At 42.3% G+C, this 16,269-nt stretch overlaps 2 protein-coding genes across 20 annotated transcripts in view; one reads left to right on the forward strand and one right to left on the reverse strand.

The window, feature by feature from the left end:
• FANCI (FA complementation group I) overlaps positions 1–12,738 on the reverse strand; it is a 74,708-nt gene extending 61,970 nt beyond the window's left edge. For 6 of the 19 annotated variants that reach the window (XM_055277264.2, XM_063638578.1, XM_063638580.1 and 3 more), the window contains exons 1-2: positions 12,626–12,738; positions 7,180–7,282 (exon numbers count right to left, since the gene is read on the reverse strand). In XM_055277264.2, the coding sequence (XP_055133239.2) occupies positions 7,180–7,263 (84 nt within the window). In that variant the 5' untranslated portion in view covers positions 7,264–7,282; positions 12,626–12,738. Of the gene's footprint in view, positions 1–7,179; positions 7,283–7,372; positions 7,486–10,575; positions 10,660–12,075; positions 12,463–12,614 lie in introns of those variants that run through there. The other 13 variants (XM_063638581.1, XM_063638571.1, XM_063638577.1 and 10 more) reach the window with 10 other exon arrangements.
• A 19-nt stretch (positions 12,739–12,757) lies between these two features.
• The window catches only part of RLBP1 (retinaldehyde binding protein 1), a 34,109-nt gene continuing 30,597 nt past the window's right edge, over positions 12,758–16,269 (forward strand). Inside the window, exon 1 of the mRNA XM_055277275.2 lies at positions 12,758–12,845. The gene's annotated coding sequence lies outside the window, so the exon portion shown is untranslated. The remainder of the gene's footprint in view (positions 12,846–16,269) is intronic.

Raw genomic sequence — 16,269 nt, forward strand, 5'->3', positions numbered from 1 at the left:
GGACTTACAAATCTCTGTATTTTTCAATGGTTCATTATTGAACTTATTTTGAGGCTCAAATAGTCCCAGATTTGGCCAAAGGGAAACCCTTCAAGCTGGCTCTTGTGTCTTTGTGACACGCCCCCATTGTCTTTTTTGAGCACTTCTTTACTTTCTGGTATAGCAAGATGTTCCAGGTTCATCTTGTATCCATCCTGCCCACGCATAAACTTAGCCATTTCTCTGAAGAGCCCTGGTTCCCTTGAGTGAGGAATGGTTATGAAAGAGCAAAGATCTAGGTGATGGGTGTGTTTGTTGTTACTATGGCATCTTTTTCAAATTTATTTATTTTTTTTATAGAGACAGGATTTGACCATGTTGCCCAAACTGGTCTTGAACTCCCCGACTCAAGTGATCCACCCACGCAGTTTCCCCAAGTGTTGGGATTACAGGTGTGAGTCACCGCACCGAGCAACTATGGCATCTTTGCTTCATGGTTCTTTCAGTGGAGAGAGCCAGGAAATGTATGCATGTTTGTACACATAAAAATATACATGCGGCCAGGTGTGGTGGCTCCCGCCTGTAATCCCAGCACTTTGGGAGGCCAAGGCAGGCGGATCACTATCTTTCATTTTAATTTATATTTCTCTTATTATGAGTGAAGTTGAGCATATTTTCTTATGTTTAAGGCCACTTTTATACATCTTTTAGTGATTATTCTCATGTTTTTTGCCTTTTTTAAATACAATTTTTTATCTTTCCCCCCATAAGTTATTTATGAATTAGGGATATTAATCCTTTATCTGTGATACATTACAAATATTTTTTCCCAGTTTGCCATTTGTCTTTTGACTCTGCTTATGGTATTTCTGGCCACACAAACTTTTTAATTTATATGTAGACAAACTTATCTTTTATTGCATCTATATTTTGTATAACAGAAAGCTTTTTTCACTGCACCGAGCTTAAAGAGAAATTCATCCATGTTTTCTTCTAACATATACTTAGTTTTTTATTTATTTATTTTAAAAGACAGAGTCTCACTTTCACCCCTGTTGTGCAGTGGCACAATCATAGCTCACTGTAATCTCAACCTCCTGGCTCGAGCGATCTCCCCACCTCAGCCTCCCAAAGTGCTGGGATTACAGGGATAAGCCCCTGTGCCCAGCCCTAACATTTATTTAGATTTGTTTTTTACATTTAAATTTCTGATTCATTTGGAGCTTTCTCTTGAATATGAGAATTAGATCTAATTTCATCTATTTTTTCCAAATGTCTATCCAGTTGTTCCAATACCATTTGTCAAAGACTATCTTTATTTCAGTGTTTTAAGATGTAATTTTATTATACACTAGATTTTACTTGTAGTTGGGTCTATTTTGAGACTTTCCATTCTTACACATTACTTATTCTATTCTTTGTATCCTATTCCATTTCTGTTCATCTACTCATGTACCAGTACTGCACTCTTATTTATAAAAGTTTTTGTGGTGCTTAGTCTCTGCTACAGTTAATCCTCCCTCAGAGCTCCTTTCAGCTTTTCCCTAACTATTCCTGTGTGTACAATTTGCTATATGAATTTTGCAGTCAACTTAACTAGTTACACAAAATAGCTCAATGGGATTTTTATTGGTATTAAATTGATAAATTAACTTTGGAAGAATTGATATTTTCATCACGTTGAGACTCCCCAATCAAGAACAGGGGATATCTCCCTAGTTTCCTACTTTTGTCCTTTAGAAGTGTTTCACAGTTTTTTTTCACGTGTTTTGGACATTTCTCAGGTTTATTCCTGTTTTAACTTTTCTGTTGCTATTGTAAATGGGGCTTTCTCATTTACTGTATCTTTTTTTTTTTTTTTTTTTGAGACGGAGTCTCACTCTCTTGCCCAGGCTAGAGTGCAGTGGCGTGATCTCAGCTCACTGCAACTTCCGCCTCCCGGGTTCAAGCAATTCTCCTGCCTCAGCCTCCCGAGTAGCTGAGACTACAGGCATGCACCACCACCCCCAGCTAATTTTTGTATTTTTAGTAGAGAAGGGGTTTCACCATGTTGGCCAGGCTAGTTTAGAACTCCTGACCTCAGGTGATCCGCCTGCCTTGGCCTCCCAAAGTGCTGGGATTACAGGCGTGAGCCACCCTGCCAGGCCAACTGTATCTTCTAACTGGCTATTACATATGAATGCTACTGATTTTTGCATATTAATTTTATATTCTGCTACCTTGATGAATTCTGTTTATAGATGATTTTATCACAGATTCTCCAGGGTTTTCCAGGTATAATACCATGCCATCTACAAAGAGAGACGTTTTATATATATATATATATATATATTTTTTTTTTTAGATGGAATCTCACTTTGTTTACCCAGGTTGAAGTGCAATGGTGCAACCTGGGCTCACTGCAACCTCCACCTCCCAGGTTCAAGTGATTCTTCTGCCTCAGCCTCCTGAGTATTCGGGATTACAGACACACACCACCACACCCAGCTAATTTTTATATTTTTAGTAGAGAAGGGGTTTCACCACGTTGGCCAGGCTGGTTTAGAACTCCTGACCTCAAGTGATCTGCCCACCTTGGCCCCCCAAAGCGTTGGAATTATGGGTGTGAGCCACTGCCCTCAGCCTTTATTTTTCTATTATTATGCCTGTGATTGTCTTCTCTAGGTTAAATGCATAGGCTAGCCAACCAGAACATTACATAGTAGTGGAGACAGTAGGCATCATTGCTTTGTTCCCGGCCTTAGAGGAAATGTCTCTATGGTTTCCCACTAAGATGCGGACTCTAGAATTTGGATATATACATTTCATGATGTAAAGGAAACAGACACCCATTCTGATTTTTCTCAAGTTTTTATTAGGAATGAGTGTTGAATTTTGTCAAAGGCTTTCTCTTATCCATGAAGATAATTGTATAATCTTTATAGTAATAAACTTTCAAATACTGAACCAACCTTGTATTCCTATTAAATCCCACTTAATCATGGTGTATTTTTAAAAAATGTGGTGTTGCAATCTGCCCCCTAATATTTAAGACTTTTATATCAATATTCATAAGTTATATTAGTCTATAACCTCTTTTTTCTATGCTATCTTTATGAGGTTTAAGGTTATACCTGATAAAGACAGCATAAAAAATCAATGTTATATTTATTTAATTCAATGTTATACTTGCTTCATTCGAAGAACTTGGAAGTTTTCCTTTATTATTTATGCTCTGAAACAATTTATGTAGCATTAGGACTATCTACCTGATCTCTAAAGGTTTGACAGAAGTTTCCTGCCAAACTATCTGGGCCTGGTGTTTTTTATGAAGTAGTTCCTTCATAACTTTCTCTTTTCTTCTATGGAAACTGGTCTGCTTAAGCTTTCCATCTCAAATTGGCTCAATTTTATTAAACTGTACGTGCCTAAGAAATTATCCATTTCCTCTAGGTTTTCAAATTTATTTGCACAGGAATGTACTGTAGTCTCACAGTATTTTTTGAGATTTTCTCTGTATTAACAGTATTTCTCTAGGCTGGTGTGGTGGCTCACGCTTGTAATCCCAGCACTTTAGGAGGCCGAGGTGGGCGGATCACGAGGTCAGGAGATCGAGACCACGGTGAAACCCCGTCTCTACTAAAAATACAAAAAAATTAGCCAGGCGTGGTGGCGGGCGCCTGTAGTCCCAGCTACTCGGAGAGGCTGAGGCAGGAGAATGGCGTGAACCCGGGAAGTGAAGCTTGCAGTGAGCCGAGATTGCGCCACTGCACTCCAGCCTGGGTGAAAAAGTGAGACTCCGTCTCAAAAAAAAACAGTATTTCTCCCTTGTCATTTCTCATTTTGTGCATGTTTTTACTCTACTGTTTTGATTATTAATGGTGTTTTTCCCCCCAAAGAACCAAGATTTTGATTAATTTGATCCACTATTTTTCTGTTCTCCACTTTATTAATTTCCACTTTTATCTTTAGTACTTTCTTCTTTGTGTTTTTTGTTGTTGTTTACTTTCTCTTTTTTCCAGGTTTTTGAGTTGGGAATTTATTTTCATTATTTCATTTATATTGATTTCATTATTTCATTTGTTAAACACTTGTTTTTAACATTATTCCATGGATTTTAACGTAGTATTTTTGTTATCTGTAATTATTCTTCAAAAATCCTGTAATTTCTGTTTGTATCTCTTTTCATCCAAGAGTTATTTAGAAGATTTTTTTTATTTTTTATATATATATATTTTTATTATACTTTAAGTTCTAGGGTACATGCACACAACGTGCAGGTTTGTTACACGTGTATACATGTGCCATGTTGGTGTGCTGCATCCATTAACTCGTCATTTACATTAGGTATATCTCCTAATGTTATCCCTCCCCCTCCCCCCATCCCACAACAGGCCCCAGTGTGTGATGTTCCCCATCCTGTGTCCAAGCGTTCTCATTGTTCAATTCCCGCCTATGAGTGAGAACATGTGTGGTTTGGTTTTTTTGTCCTTGCGATAGTTTGCTGAGAATGATGGTTTCCAGCTTCATCCATGTCCCTACAAAGGACATGAATTCATCATTTTTTTATGGCTGCATAGCATTCCATGGTGTATATGTGCCACATTTTCTTAATCCAGTCTATCATTGTTGGACATTTGGGTTGGTTCCAAGTCTTTGCTATTGTGAATAGTGCTGCAATAAACATATGTGTGCATGTGTCTTTATAGCAGCATGATTTATAATCCTTTGGGTATATACCCAGTAATGGGATTCTTGGGTCAAATGGTATTTCTAGTTCTAGATCCCTGAAGAATCGCCACCCTGTCTTCCACAATGGTTGAATAGAAGGTATTTTAATTTACAGGTAAAAGTGTCTTTGTTTTTTGACTTTTAGTTTCAGTTTTCATTTCCAGTTTTATTGCATTGTGATCACAGAGAATAGTTTGTAATGATTCTACCTTATGGGACATACCCATGTTTTCTTTGTGCTCTAGTATATGACACATGATTAATTTTTATGAACATTCTATGTGTTTAAGAAGAAAATACATTCTTATCAAAGTTCTCTGCATATATCTTAAATATTCTTTATATTTTCCACCTCTTTACAATCTATGCTTTATTTAATTATCCTCAGCTCTGTATTCCACTTTACTAATTTTCTCTTTAGCAATATTTTGTCTACTGTTAAACCATCTACTGAGGTTTTCATTTCAAGAAGTTTTCTTTGATTGTTTTCTAAATCCATCCCTTATTTTGTGGGTTCTATTCCTTCATTTACATCTTCAAATATTTTAAATACTAGGTCGGGCAGAGTGGCTCACACGTGTAATCCCAGCACTGTGGGAGGCTGAGGTGGGTGGATTGCTTGAGCTCAGGAGTTCAAGACCAGCCTGGAAAGCATGGCGAAACCCCATCTCTGCTAAAAATACAAAAATTAGTCAGACATGGTGGCACACGCCTGTACTCCCAGCTACTCAGGAGGCTGAGGTGGGAGGATCGCATGAGCCCAGGAGGTTGAGGCTGCAGTGTGCCGAGATTGCCCCACTGCACTCCAGCCTGGGCAAGAGTGAGATCCTATCTTTAAATAAATAAATAAAGTTAAATACTGTATTAAGTATTTGTGTTAAATATTTCAAGTTTTTCTTCAGATTGCTCTAAATCCTGGAATATGAATTTTCCCATTTCTGGTTGAGTCTTTCTTGCCACAGGACTTCTTTATGTGTTTTATAATTTTTTACTCTGAGTTCATCTTCTGTGGAACATTTTATCAAATGAACTGCCTGCATATATTACTGACATGCTTAACAAATTTGTAGAGGATAAAAAGGTGATTAATATGGTCAACAGAATCATACGAAATGATCTTGATAGAGTAAAACAAGATGAATCTAAAAAAGGTGACAGTTAACAGATACAAAGTTTGTTGTTTTGGTAGTTGCTTTTAGAAACGGGGTCTCACTATGTTGCCTAAGCTGATCTCGAACTCCTGGCCTGAAGGAATCCTCCCAAAGTGCTGGGATTACAGGTGTAAGCCACCATGCCTGGCCTATATATAGTTTTTAACATGGATTCTAAAAGGACTTCAGAGATAAAGGAAACTTAGCTTAATATCAACATATATAAAAATAAATATAAGAGCAATGAGACTACAATATAATGTTGCTGCCAAAAAGCTGATTTTGCATTAATTGAAAAATGAGGGAAATATTAGCGTTACTCTATCCTGGAGTCAGAAAACATCTGGAACACTGTCTTTAATTTGACAGTGTTCACGCCTTCAATTTGAGGCATGAAACTTTAAATAAATAATTTAAATGCTGGTTTCAATCAAATCTTGTCTATAGAATGATTCAAGATACAACTCATGCAACAAGCCATCTCAAAAAATAGCTATAAAGGCAATCTTGGATAATTTCAAAGATTAAAAAGAAATCAAAGAAAAAAAATCAAAGAGCAACGCTGCTCTTAGTTAAGCTAGTATGTCAGATAACAGACTAAGATGCACCTTGCTTCAATAACTACAACACTAACACATAAAAATTCCCTTAAAAACATAATACTCATCAATTGAGAGAAAAAGGAAAAAAATCCCATGATATTCAATGTCTTTACTTGTTCATACATATACCTTGAAGAGGGATTCTTTTCCAGGCAGTGACCTGGATAGGATGAGATCACTTATGGAAAAAGGAGCAGTATATCAGCTGAGAAAGAACATTAGGAAGAATAAACAGCCTAACATATAAGGCAATTACTATCCCATTTTATAATCCTACACTTATAGTGAAAACAGAGGCCCTAATTTTTACTAATAATTTCAAAATATTTTGCTGCTTATAAACTTAATTTCTTTAAGGAAAAATACAGAGAAGCATCAAAATGCAAAACTAATGTCTCAATCAATAACTATAGTCTGGATATGATCTTCAAATAGGATTGTTCTAAGGACCATAAAAGTATACTAATTTGCTTTTATAAATACAGTTGTAAAAGCATTCTATTCTTAAGCTATTTCAGGTTTTAATTTGATCACAAATGCCCTCAAGTTGTCTATTTCTCTCATTCCGTCACCCCAATTTCTTTATATCTATAAATTATTATTAAATAAATCCTTGTCTCCTACAGTGAATGGGGAGTAGATGAAGCAGCAGCATAATTTTTCTTTCTCACATGTCTTTTGAGTGTGTCATCATGCCTGACATTTACTTTTAGCAGAACATGCTTCCTAATACTCACATCACCTTCTCTCAGGGTTTGAAGAAACTCTTGCAGTTTGTCTGCTGTTTTTTCTGCTGCTAGAGATAAAATCTTCTGGTCCATTGTTGCTCATATCACAGAACTACAAGGGAAAAACGTCAGAGGTGGGTGAAGATTCCAGAAATAAACAAACGATTTTTTTTTCCTTCCCTGTTAACTGAATATTTCATACCTGTTATGCAATGGGTGCTCAACAAACTTAGGACTATCTTTGAGTAGGCGATTCTTTTTTTTTTTCTTCTTAAGCTCAGTGGCAAGATGATTCTTAACCTAACCAAAATAATCCTGAAAATTCCCTGGAATAGTCTTATTAGGAACCTGTATTCGAATCAAGTGGTTTCATAACTTTTGCCCACACTTGTTACCATCTACTCACCATACTACCTAGAACAAAGCTTCCATTTAACAGCATATCATGTATGTAATACATTATGTATTATCATAAGCATGTAATAAAGTATTTGACAAATAAATGAATAAACCAATAGCACTATAAATGCTATGTGCCAATTAAATGGTATAAAAACAAGTGAGAAGGGGAGCCCAAGAATGTGAGGCTGCAGTGAGCTATGATCATGCCACTGTACTCCAGCCTAGGCAACAAGGTAAGACCCTGTCTTTTTTTTTTTTTTTCCAACTCAGCAAAGTATTTATTAAGTAAATTATTATAGAAACCCATACACTGGAATATTATGCTGCTGGGAAAAAGAGGAAGTAGAAGAACGAGGAGGAGGTGGAGGCAGAGGAGGAGGCAGCTCTCCATATATCAGTATGGAAAGGTCACTGAGATATGATGCTAAGCGAGAAGAGCCAGGTGCAGAGTATAAGGAGCTGTTTTTCTTCCTATTAAAGGATTGGGGAGATAAAAATAACATGTTCATATTTGCATGAAGAAACTAGACAAGGACATGTAAGCAACTAATGAAAGACTTTTTGGTGGGAGCAGGAGTGAACTGAAGAAAGGACTTAATCTTTTCATTATTTATAGTTTTATATATTTTTAGATTTTATTTTATTTTTTTTTTTGAGGCACGGGCTTGCTCTGTCACCCAGGTGGGAGTGCAGCGGTGTGATCACGGCTCATTGCAGCCTCAACCTCTTGGGCTCAAGCTATCCTCCTGCCCCATTTTTTATTTTTGTTGTAGAGATGGGGTCTTGCTATGTTTCCCAGGCTAGTCTCAAATTCCTGGGCTCGTGCAATCCTCCTGCCTCCCAAAGTGCTGCGATTACAGGCATGAGCCATTGTACCCAGCCTATATTTTTAGATTTTTGAACCACACGAATAGCCCCTTTTCAGTAATTAAATATATACAATGTATGGGGAGGGTTGGGGAGATGTTGATCAAAAGATAAAAATTTTCCCTTAGGAATAAGGTCAAGAGACCTGTTGACTATAGTTTTTTGTTTGTTTGCTTTTTAATTGAGACAGTCTCACTCTGTCACCCAGGCTGGAATACAGTGGAGCAATCTTGCCTCACTGCAACCTCCGTCTCCCAGGTTCAAGTGATTCCCCTGCCTCAGCCTTCTGAGTAGCTGGGATTACAAGTGCCCACCACCGCACCTCGCTAATTTTTTTTTTTTTTTTTTATGGATCAATGATAATAACTCAATCCTCTATTTGACAAAGAAGAAGGAGAAGGAAGAGGAAGAAAAAGAAAGTGGGATAAAGGATCAGAAAGGGAGGAAATAGAAAAAATTAGAGTATGACTCCAGGGTAGACCTGTTTTGTTGTCACTGGGTTGGTTGGTTGGTCTGTCTGTTGTATTTTTCATATGTTTCGCCATGTTGGCCAGGCTGGTCTCGAACTCCTAGCCTGAAGTGATCAACCCGCCTCGGCCTCCCAGAGTGCTGGGACTACAGGCGTGAGCCACCACGTCCAGCCCCCACATTGCTTCTGGCCTCCGTGGTAGACCTCCCAGACGGGGTGGTCGGGCAGAGGCACTCCCCACATCCCAGACGGGGCGGCAGGGCAGAAGCGCTCCTCACTTCCCAGACGGGGCGGCCGGGCAGAGGCGCTCCTCACTTCTTCCCAGACGGGGCAGCCGGGCAGAGGCGCTCCTCACTTCTTCCCAGACGGGGCGGCCGGGAAGAGGCACTCCTCACTTGTCTCTTAAAAAAAAAAAAAAAAGAGGCCGAGCACCGTGGCTCACGCCTGTAATCCCAGCACTTTGGGAGGCCGAGGAGGGTAGATCACGAGATCAGGAGATAGAGACCATTCTGGCTAAAACAGTGAAACTCCGTCTCTACCAAAAATACAAAAAAAAATTAGCCAGGCGTGGTGGCGGGCGCCTGTAGTCCCAGCTACTCGGGAGGCTGAGGCAGGAGAATGGCGTGAACCCAGGAGGCAGAGCTTGCAGCGAGCCGAGATTGCGCCACTGCACTCCAGCCTGGGCGACAGAGCGAGGCTCTGTCTCAAAAAAGGAAAGGGAAAGGGAAGGAAAGGAGAAGAGAAGAAAAGAAAAGAAAAAGAAAAAGAAAACGTGAGAAGTTAACAAGGTAAAAGATGTAATTGTGTTCTTAAATGTCAAGGCTTCTCAGCAGAGGAAAGCTTGAACTGGAACTTAGAGATTAAATTTAGATAGTCAAGACAACCAGGTGGTATACATTATTGAGAAGGGTATCACGAACAAAGGCATTCATATGGGAAATGAGAAATTTCTTTGGGGAAAAGGAGTAAAATGGCTGAGGTAGAATCCAAGTAGGAAAATAGTGAGTAGGAAGGCTGGAAAGATAGGCTGGGAGTAAACAGGTTAAGGAATTTAGATTCTATTTCGTAAATTACTGAGAACCATCAAAAAATTCTGAGCAAAAGACAATCTCACAAGATTGCAAGTGTTTGAGGAAACAGAACCTAGCATCTTTGTGCAGATTAAAGTGGGGAGAAGGTAAGGAGAAACAACAAATGCTAAGAGACCATTTGGAAGTTATTTTAGTGGAAATGATTAAGACCTGTACTAGGGTGGTGACTGGAGAATAGAAAAGATGGGATGAAATGGAGGCACATGAAGCAGATAGAATTCAGTGAGTAGCTATGAAAATAGAAGGGGGAAGTACAGCCTAGTAGAAAGAAAATCTGTTCCTCCTCTTCTTCCTCCTGTGTTTCCCGTCTCCATAAATGGTAACATCATCCACTCAGCTGCTCAAACCAGAAACCTAGGTAACATTCTTAACAACTTTGCCTTCATCCTTCACCACGTCCATTACCAAGTCCTGTCAATGTTACCTACTAAATATCTCCCAAATCTGTCTACTTTTCTCCATCTCCACTACTGACACATTACTCCAAACCACCATCTCTCACCTGAACTACTGCAATCGTTTCCTAACTTGTTCCCTTTTATGCAGCAGCTAAAGTGATGTTTTTGAAACACAAACCTGATTATGTGACTTATCTTCCCTCCATGCCATCCTCATCTTAAAGCTCTTCAGTGGCTTCCATTGCTTTATCAGTCCAAAACCCTTAAGTAAGGATAAAATAAGTCCTGCAAGTTCTGACCCATGCCTAACTCCCTTTCATCACTCTGCTCCAGCCATACAGAATTGCTTCCAGTCCTTCAAATCTCCAAGTTCTTTCTGCCACAGCCCTTCCACATGTTTCCATCTGGAACTTAAATAAATATTCCTGCTTCCATCCACTGCCCCCCAATCTTTTATTACTAATTCCTACAAATCCTTCAGATCTCAGCTCAATCCACATCTCCTCAAAAGCTCAGTCTAGGCTGGGCGCAGTAGCTCATGCCTGTAATCTCAGCACTTTGGGAGGCCAAGGCGGGCGGATCACGAGGTCAAGAGATCGAGACCATCCTGGCCAAAATGGTGAAACCCCGTCTCTACTAAAAATACAAAAAAAAAAAAAAAAAAAAAAAAAAAAGCTGGGCGTGGTGGCACGCACCTGCAGTCCCAGCTACTTGGGAGGCTGAGGCAGGAGAATCACTTGAACTCAGGAGGCGGAGGTTGCAGCGAGCCAAGATCGCACCACTGCACTCCAGCCTGGCAACAGAGCGAGACTCCGTCTCAAAAAAAAAAAAAAAAAAGGAGAAGCTGTCTAGGTTAAACGTTCTCTTAGTACATCCTCTCATGGCACCAGTAAACTCTCTTACATACTGTCACCAATTTTTAATATTACATGCGCAATTTTCAGATTTTTTTTTTTTTTTTTGAGACGGAGTCTCGCTCTGTCGCCCAGGCTGGAGTGCAGTGGCGCAATCTCGGCTCACTGCAAGCTCCGCCTCCCAGGTTCACGCCATTCTCCTGCCTCAGCCTCTCCGAGTAGCTGGGACTACAGGCGCCCGCCACCACGCCCGGCTAATTTTTTTGTATTTTTAGTAGAGACGGGGTTTCACCGTGGTCTCGATCTCCTGACCTCGTGTTCCGCCCGCCTCGGCCTCCCAAAGTGCTGGGATTACAAGCGTGAGCCACCGCGTTATCTCCCACTAAACTGTAAGTCCCCTAAGGACAGGGGCCGTAGCTGGTTTTATCACTGTATCTCCAGCACTTAGCACAGTACCTAGCTCAAACTAGGTAACAAATATTTGTTGAACAAATTATTGAACCCCTATAATAGGGAAGACACTGGGCCCAGCACTTTACATTCATTAACATGACCCCCACAACACCACCTATTAGGTAGGTGTAATATTAGCCCCATTTTAGATGAACAACTTTTGGGATTCAGAGATTAGGGAATTTCCCCCAACATTAGAAGGCTACCAAGTGGCAGAGAGAGAAGTGAAACCCAAGTCTGTCCAGCTCCAGACTCCAAGATCCCATGCTTTGAACTACCGGATGCAAATAGGACACACCAACATAAAAAGGTGTCCAGCCGGAAGGGGCAGGAGGCTTCGGAGGGGGATACGTTTAAATCAACCTAGGCACCTTTGCTAAAATCATCCTAAAAGCAGAGGTAAGACCAGAGGCGGGTGGCTGTGAATTCCCTGAGCGCGAAGTAGATTCCTTGTCAAGAGACGCTGGAGAGCATCAGGGATCTGAAGCCAAGATCCGAGAATGGCAGAGCCCCGCTGGCGGGAAACGCCGCGGCCTTCCCTTCCGGGTTCTTCAGTTAACAAGCGGTAAGCGCAACTACAGAAACTATAACACGAAGCAGCTGGTGATGGAGACCGCGACCGGACAACAAATGCAAAGCAAGGTTAAGGGAAATTTCTCCGAAGTGGGAGCTGACCCTCGACCAAAGGGGAAGAATTTAACAGAAGGGACTCCGACTGAGGCACACCCCTAGGAGGGAACTACGAAAGCTGAGACAGGCGGCGGGAGACAGCGGAGCGCGACTACTTTCCACGCCAGAGAAAATACCAGAACGCCAAGTCGGACACGAGCCTCCTCTCCCCCACAGAACCGCTCCCTCCCAGAGGCCCAGTCCCACAGCCCGAGCAACTCGCGACCCGCTCTGCAGTCACCTCTGCCTCACCTCCGCCACAAACTTCCAAAAAGCCCGCTCAACCCAACGCCGCCACACTTCCGTTACCCGTAACAACAAGTTCCGCCCTCGCGGCTCACTTCCGCCGTCCGGGTGCCTACGGGCGGGGTGTACCATGAAGACTGAAGGGGTGCCGGGAAGAGTGCGGGAGCGTCCCTGCTCGCAGTCGGAGGGGGGCGCTGCCTGTCCGAACTCGCGCTTTGGACCGCCGGTGAGCACGCGCGGTGGGACCTGAGCGTGCCCGGCGCGGTGTCCCGACAGGTTCAGCTTCCCTCGTATCCTGTTGAGGGAGTAGTCAGTGTGGGAGGGGACTCACAGCTGGTGGCCCCGCAGGTCTTGGCATTGGAAAAGCCTGGAAGGCAGAGGCGGATTTCATACTCCACCTTGTGCCATGGGACGGTAACCCCTCAGATGTAAGCCCCCTGTGGCTAGGGGTCTTAATGGACTTTTGGGGGTTGTGGTTTTCGTTTGTTCTCTGTTTTGTTTTGTTTTGCCCTCCCCTTGCGTAACCCCAGGGTTTAGCGCGTAGCCTGGCAAAAGTGGCGAATATTTGTTAAATGAACAACTGACAGTGGAGCGAAGACCGACAGAGGGTGGGCCGAGATTCTATTTTGGGTTGAGGGAGCACCTTGTGCAAAGGGTCTGAGAGCAACGAGCAAGCAACAGAGCCCCTGGCCAGTTCAGAAGGCGAAGGTGCTCGGTGGGAGTGGGAAGGCAGGGGTTTGTGACTCCTTTTCATATTGGGGGCAGTGGGGAACCGCTGAAGGGGAAGGACAAGACTGTTCGCATTGTAGAATGCTATCTAGGGCAGGTGAGTACGCAGAAACTGTTCAAAAGAGATGAGCCAGGTGGGGAGGACCGAAGGCAGGACCCCTTAGGAGACTGTAAGTTGTCCCAGAGATAGGTGGTGGTGGCCCAGCCTTGGCAATGGGGACAGAAAGGAGTGGACCGCATGTGAAAGAGATTAGGAGGCAGAGATTTAGGAAGCCCAAATATCCGGATTTGAGGGGGTGTGGGAGTTGTTGAGGAATGTTCTGGCTTGAGCGACTGGGGTTGGGGGGCGGGGAGTTAATCCTGCAGTTGACTAACACAGGGAGCACAGGAAAAGGATGATGGGGTGATGATGAGCCCTTCAGAGTTGGACTCACCAAATTTGAGGTGCCTGTGGGATGGCAAGTCAAGGAATGCTAAGATCAGGGAGCATTCAGGCTGTAGTCTGACTCGACTCCCAGCCCTCGGGGGTAGAACAGGTCTACATGGCCAGTTATTGAAGAAACAGAGCTATTGGAGGAGAATGGTGCCTCAGCTGTCTAGACCTGCTCCTTGCTTGTGACCCTTCAGCATTTTTTTCCTTCTACATTTCTGTCCCAATACTGAGCTGTGATGTTTAACTAAAACACTGCAGCTTAAGGTAGAAGATGATTCCCGAAAGGAATCCTTTACCTTGCCAAGGAAACAGATTATTTTGCCTCATCTCCCCACAAAATCTCCCAGACTGCTTCTGGGATTCAGCCATGAATCTGTGGGTCTGGGTAGCTAGAACAAGCTCATTAGCCTCTCCGAGCCTCCATTGGCGCATCCCAGAGATTCTTACTGAATTGCCTGTATGTCTACCCACTGGCATTGATGCTTCAGCGTTCTTGTCTCCCCTTGTTGCACGAATGCATCATCTGTGTTTTCCATTTGCATTAATAAGTGTTACATATGCAAAAGAAGAGAAGAACAGATTCATTCAGATTAACAACAATGGTTTTTTCACCCTGGTGCAGGCTTCCTTAACTAAGGAGCAAATCTTACCCGTCTGGTTCACCGACTAGACACTATACACTGAGAAGCTAGTGATACACTGATTCTAGAAAATCGCCAGTTAAAAACAGGTTTACAGTAATGGAACTAAATGTTCTTCAGACCTTGTCAATAGTACTTGTTTATCTAACAACATTATAGCTACTAATATTTACAAGAGTCCAGAGAAAAAGTACAAATGGAAGCCCCTTACCATTCGCAACTCAGTCCTGCAGTGTGAGGTCTCAGGCTTCCTATGCCTGCATGTGGACACCCAGCCTGAAGATCTACACCATGATACCCCCACAAAGTTGTCCTGTAGCCACCCTTTGGGTCTAGGGCTGTACATACTAGCAGGTCCTCTCCAGGAAGGGTGGACCTAGGAAAAGGCCTATCTGGGCCCTGAAAGCAAATTGGAGGATGGTTAAGTAGGTACCTAGAGCATGATCTAAAGGAAGGTGGGTGGGCACATCCTCTAGGTTCCTTGGACTCTGGGCAGAGGAGGACCAATAAGGCCCCCACCCAGCCCAAGAGCTCCAGTTGCTTGGGATTAAGGGCAGTACTGCTTGAGAGAATGATCAAGGTAACAAACATATAAAGAGCCAAACTTAGAAGCATATGAAAGTGTTATTTCCTTCCAGCAATCCCACTACTGGGTATATAGCTAAAAGTATTGAAAGCAGGATCTCAGAGAGATATTTGTATATCTATGTTCACAGTAGTACTATTTACAATAACCAAAAGGTAGAAATAACACAAATGTCCCTCATTGTATGAATGGATAAAATATGGGACATATGACCGGGCACGGTGGCTCACACCTGTAATCCCAACACTTTGGGAGGCCGAGGCGGGCAGATCACGGATCAGGAGATTGAGACCATCCTAGCCAACATGGTGAAACCCCATCTCTACTAAAAAAAATACAAAAAGTTAGCTGGGCATGGTGGTACGCACCTGTAGTCCCAGCTACTTGGGAGGTTGAGGCAGGGGAATCGCTTGAACCTGGGAGGCGGAGATTGCAGTGAGCTGAGATTGCACCACTGCACTCCAGCCTGGTGACAGAGCGAGACTCCGTCTCAAAAAAAAAAAAAAAAAATTGTGGGACATACATACTATGGAATATTATCCAGCTTTAAAAGGAAGGAAATTCTGACACATGCTACAACATGGATGAACCTTGAGAACATTATGCTAAGGTGAAATAAGCCAGTCACCAAAAGACAAATACTAATGTACATGATTCCATTTATATGAGGTATCTCATCAAATTCATAGAAACACGCCGGGCACAGTGGCTGTTAATCCCAGCACTTTCGGAGGCCAAGGCGGGTGGATCACCTGAGGTCAGGAGTTTGAGGCCAGCCTGGCCAAAATGGCGAAAGCCTATCTCTAGTAAAAATACAAAAATTAGCCAGGCGTGGTGACGGGTGCCTGTAATCCCAGCTACTCAGGAGGCCGAGGCAGGAGAATTGCTTGAACCCAGGAGGCCAAGGTTGCAGTGAGCTGAGATCATGCCATTGCACTGCAGCCTGGGTGACAGGGCAAAACTCCGTCTCAAAAAAAAAAAAAATTCATAGAAACAGAAAGAAGGATGGTGATTATGGGGCCTGGGGGGAGGGGAAATTAGTTATTACTTAATGGGTACAGAGTCTTAGTTTTGCAAGATGAAAAAGTTCTGGAGATCTGTTGCACAACAATGTGAATATACTTGACTTCACTGAACTATACACTTAAAAACCGTTAAGATGGTAAAAGAAACAAACACGATACTACCTGGATAGCTCACAGGTTTGTTAAGGAGAACTGGTTTACTCCACTTGGAAGAAATTCCAGTTTGGTAAGAGTTT

The sequence above is a fragment of the Symphalangus syndactylus genome, chromosome 5 (assembly GCF_028878055.3).
Source record: "Symphalangus syndactylus isolate Jambi chromosome 5, NHGRI_mSymSyn1-v2.1_pri, whole genome shotgun sequence".
Classification (NCBI taxonomy): Eukaryota; Metazoa; Chordata; class Mammalia; order Primates; family Hylobatidae; genus Symphalangus; species Symphalangus syndactylus.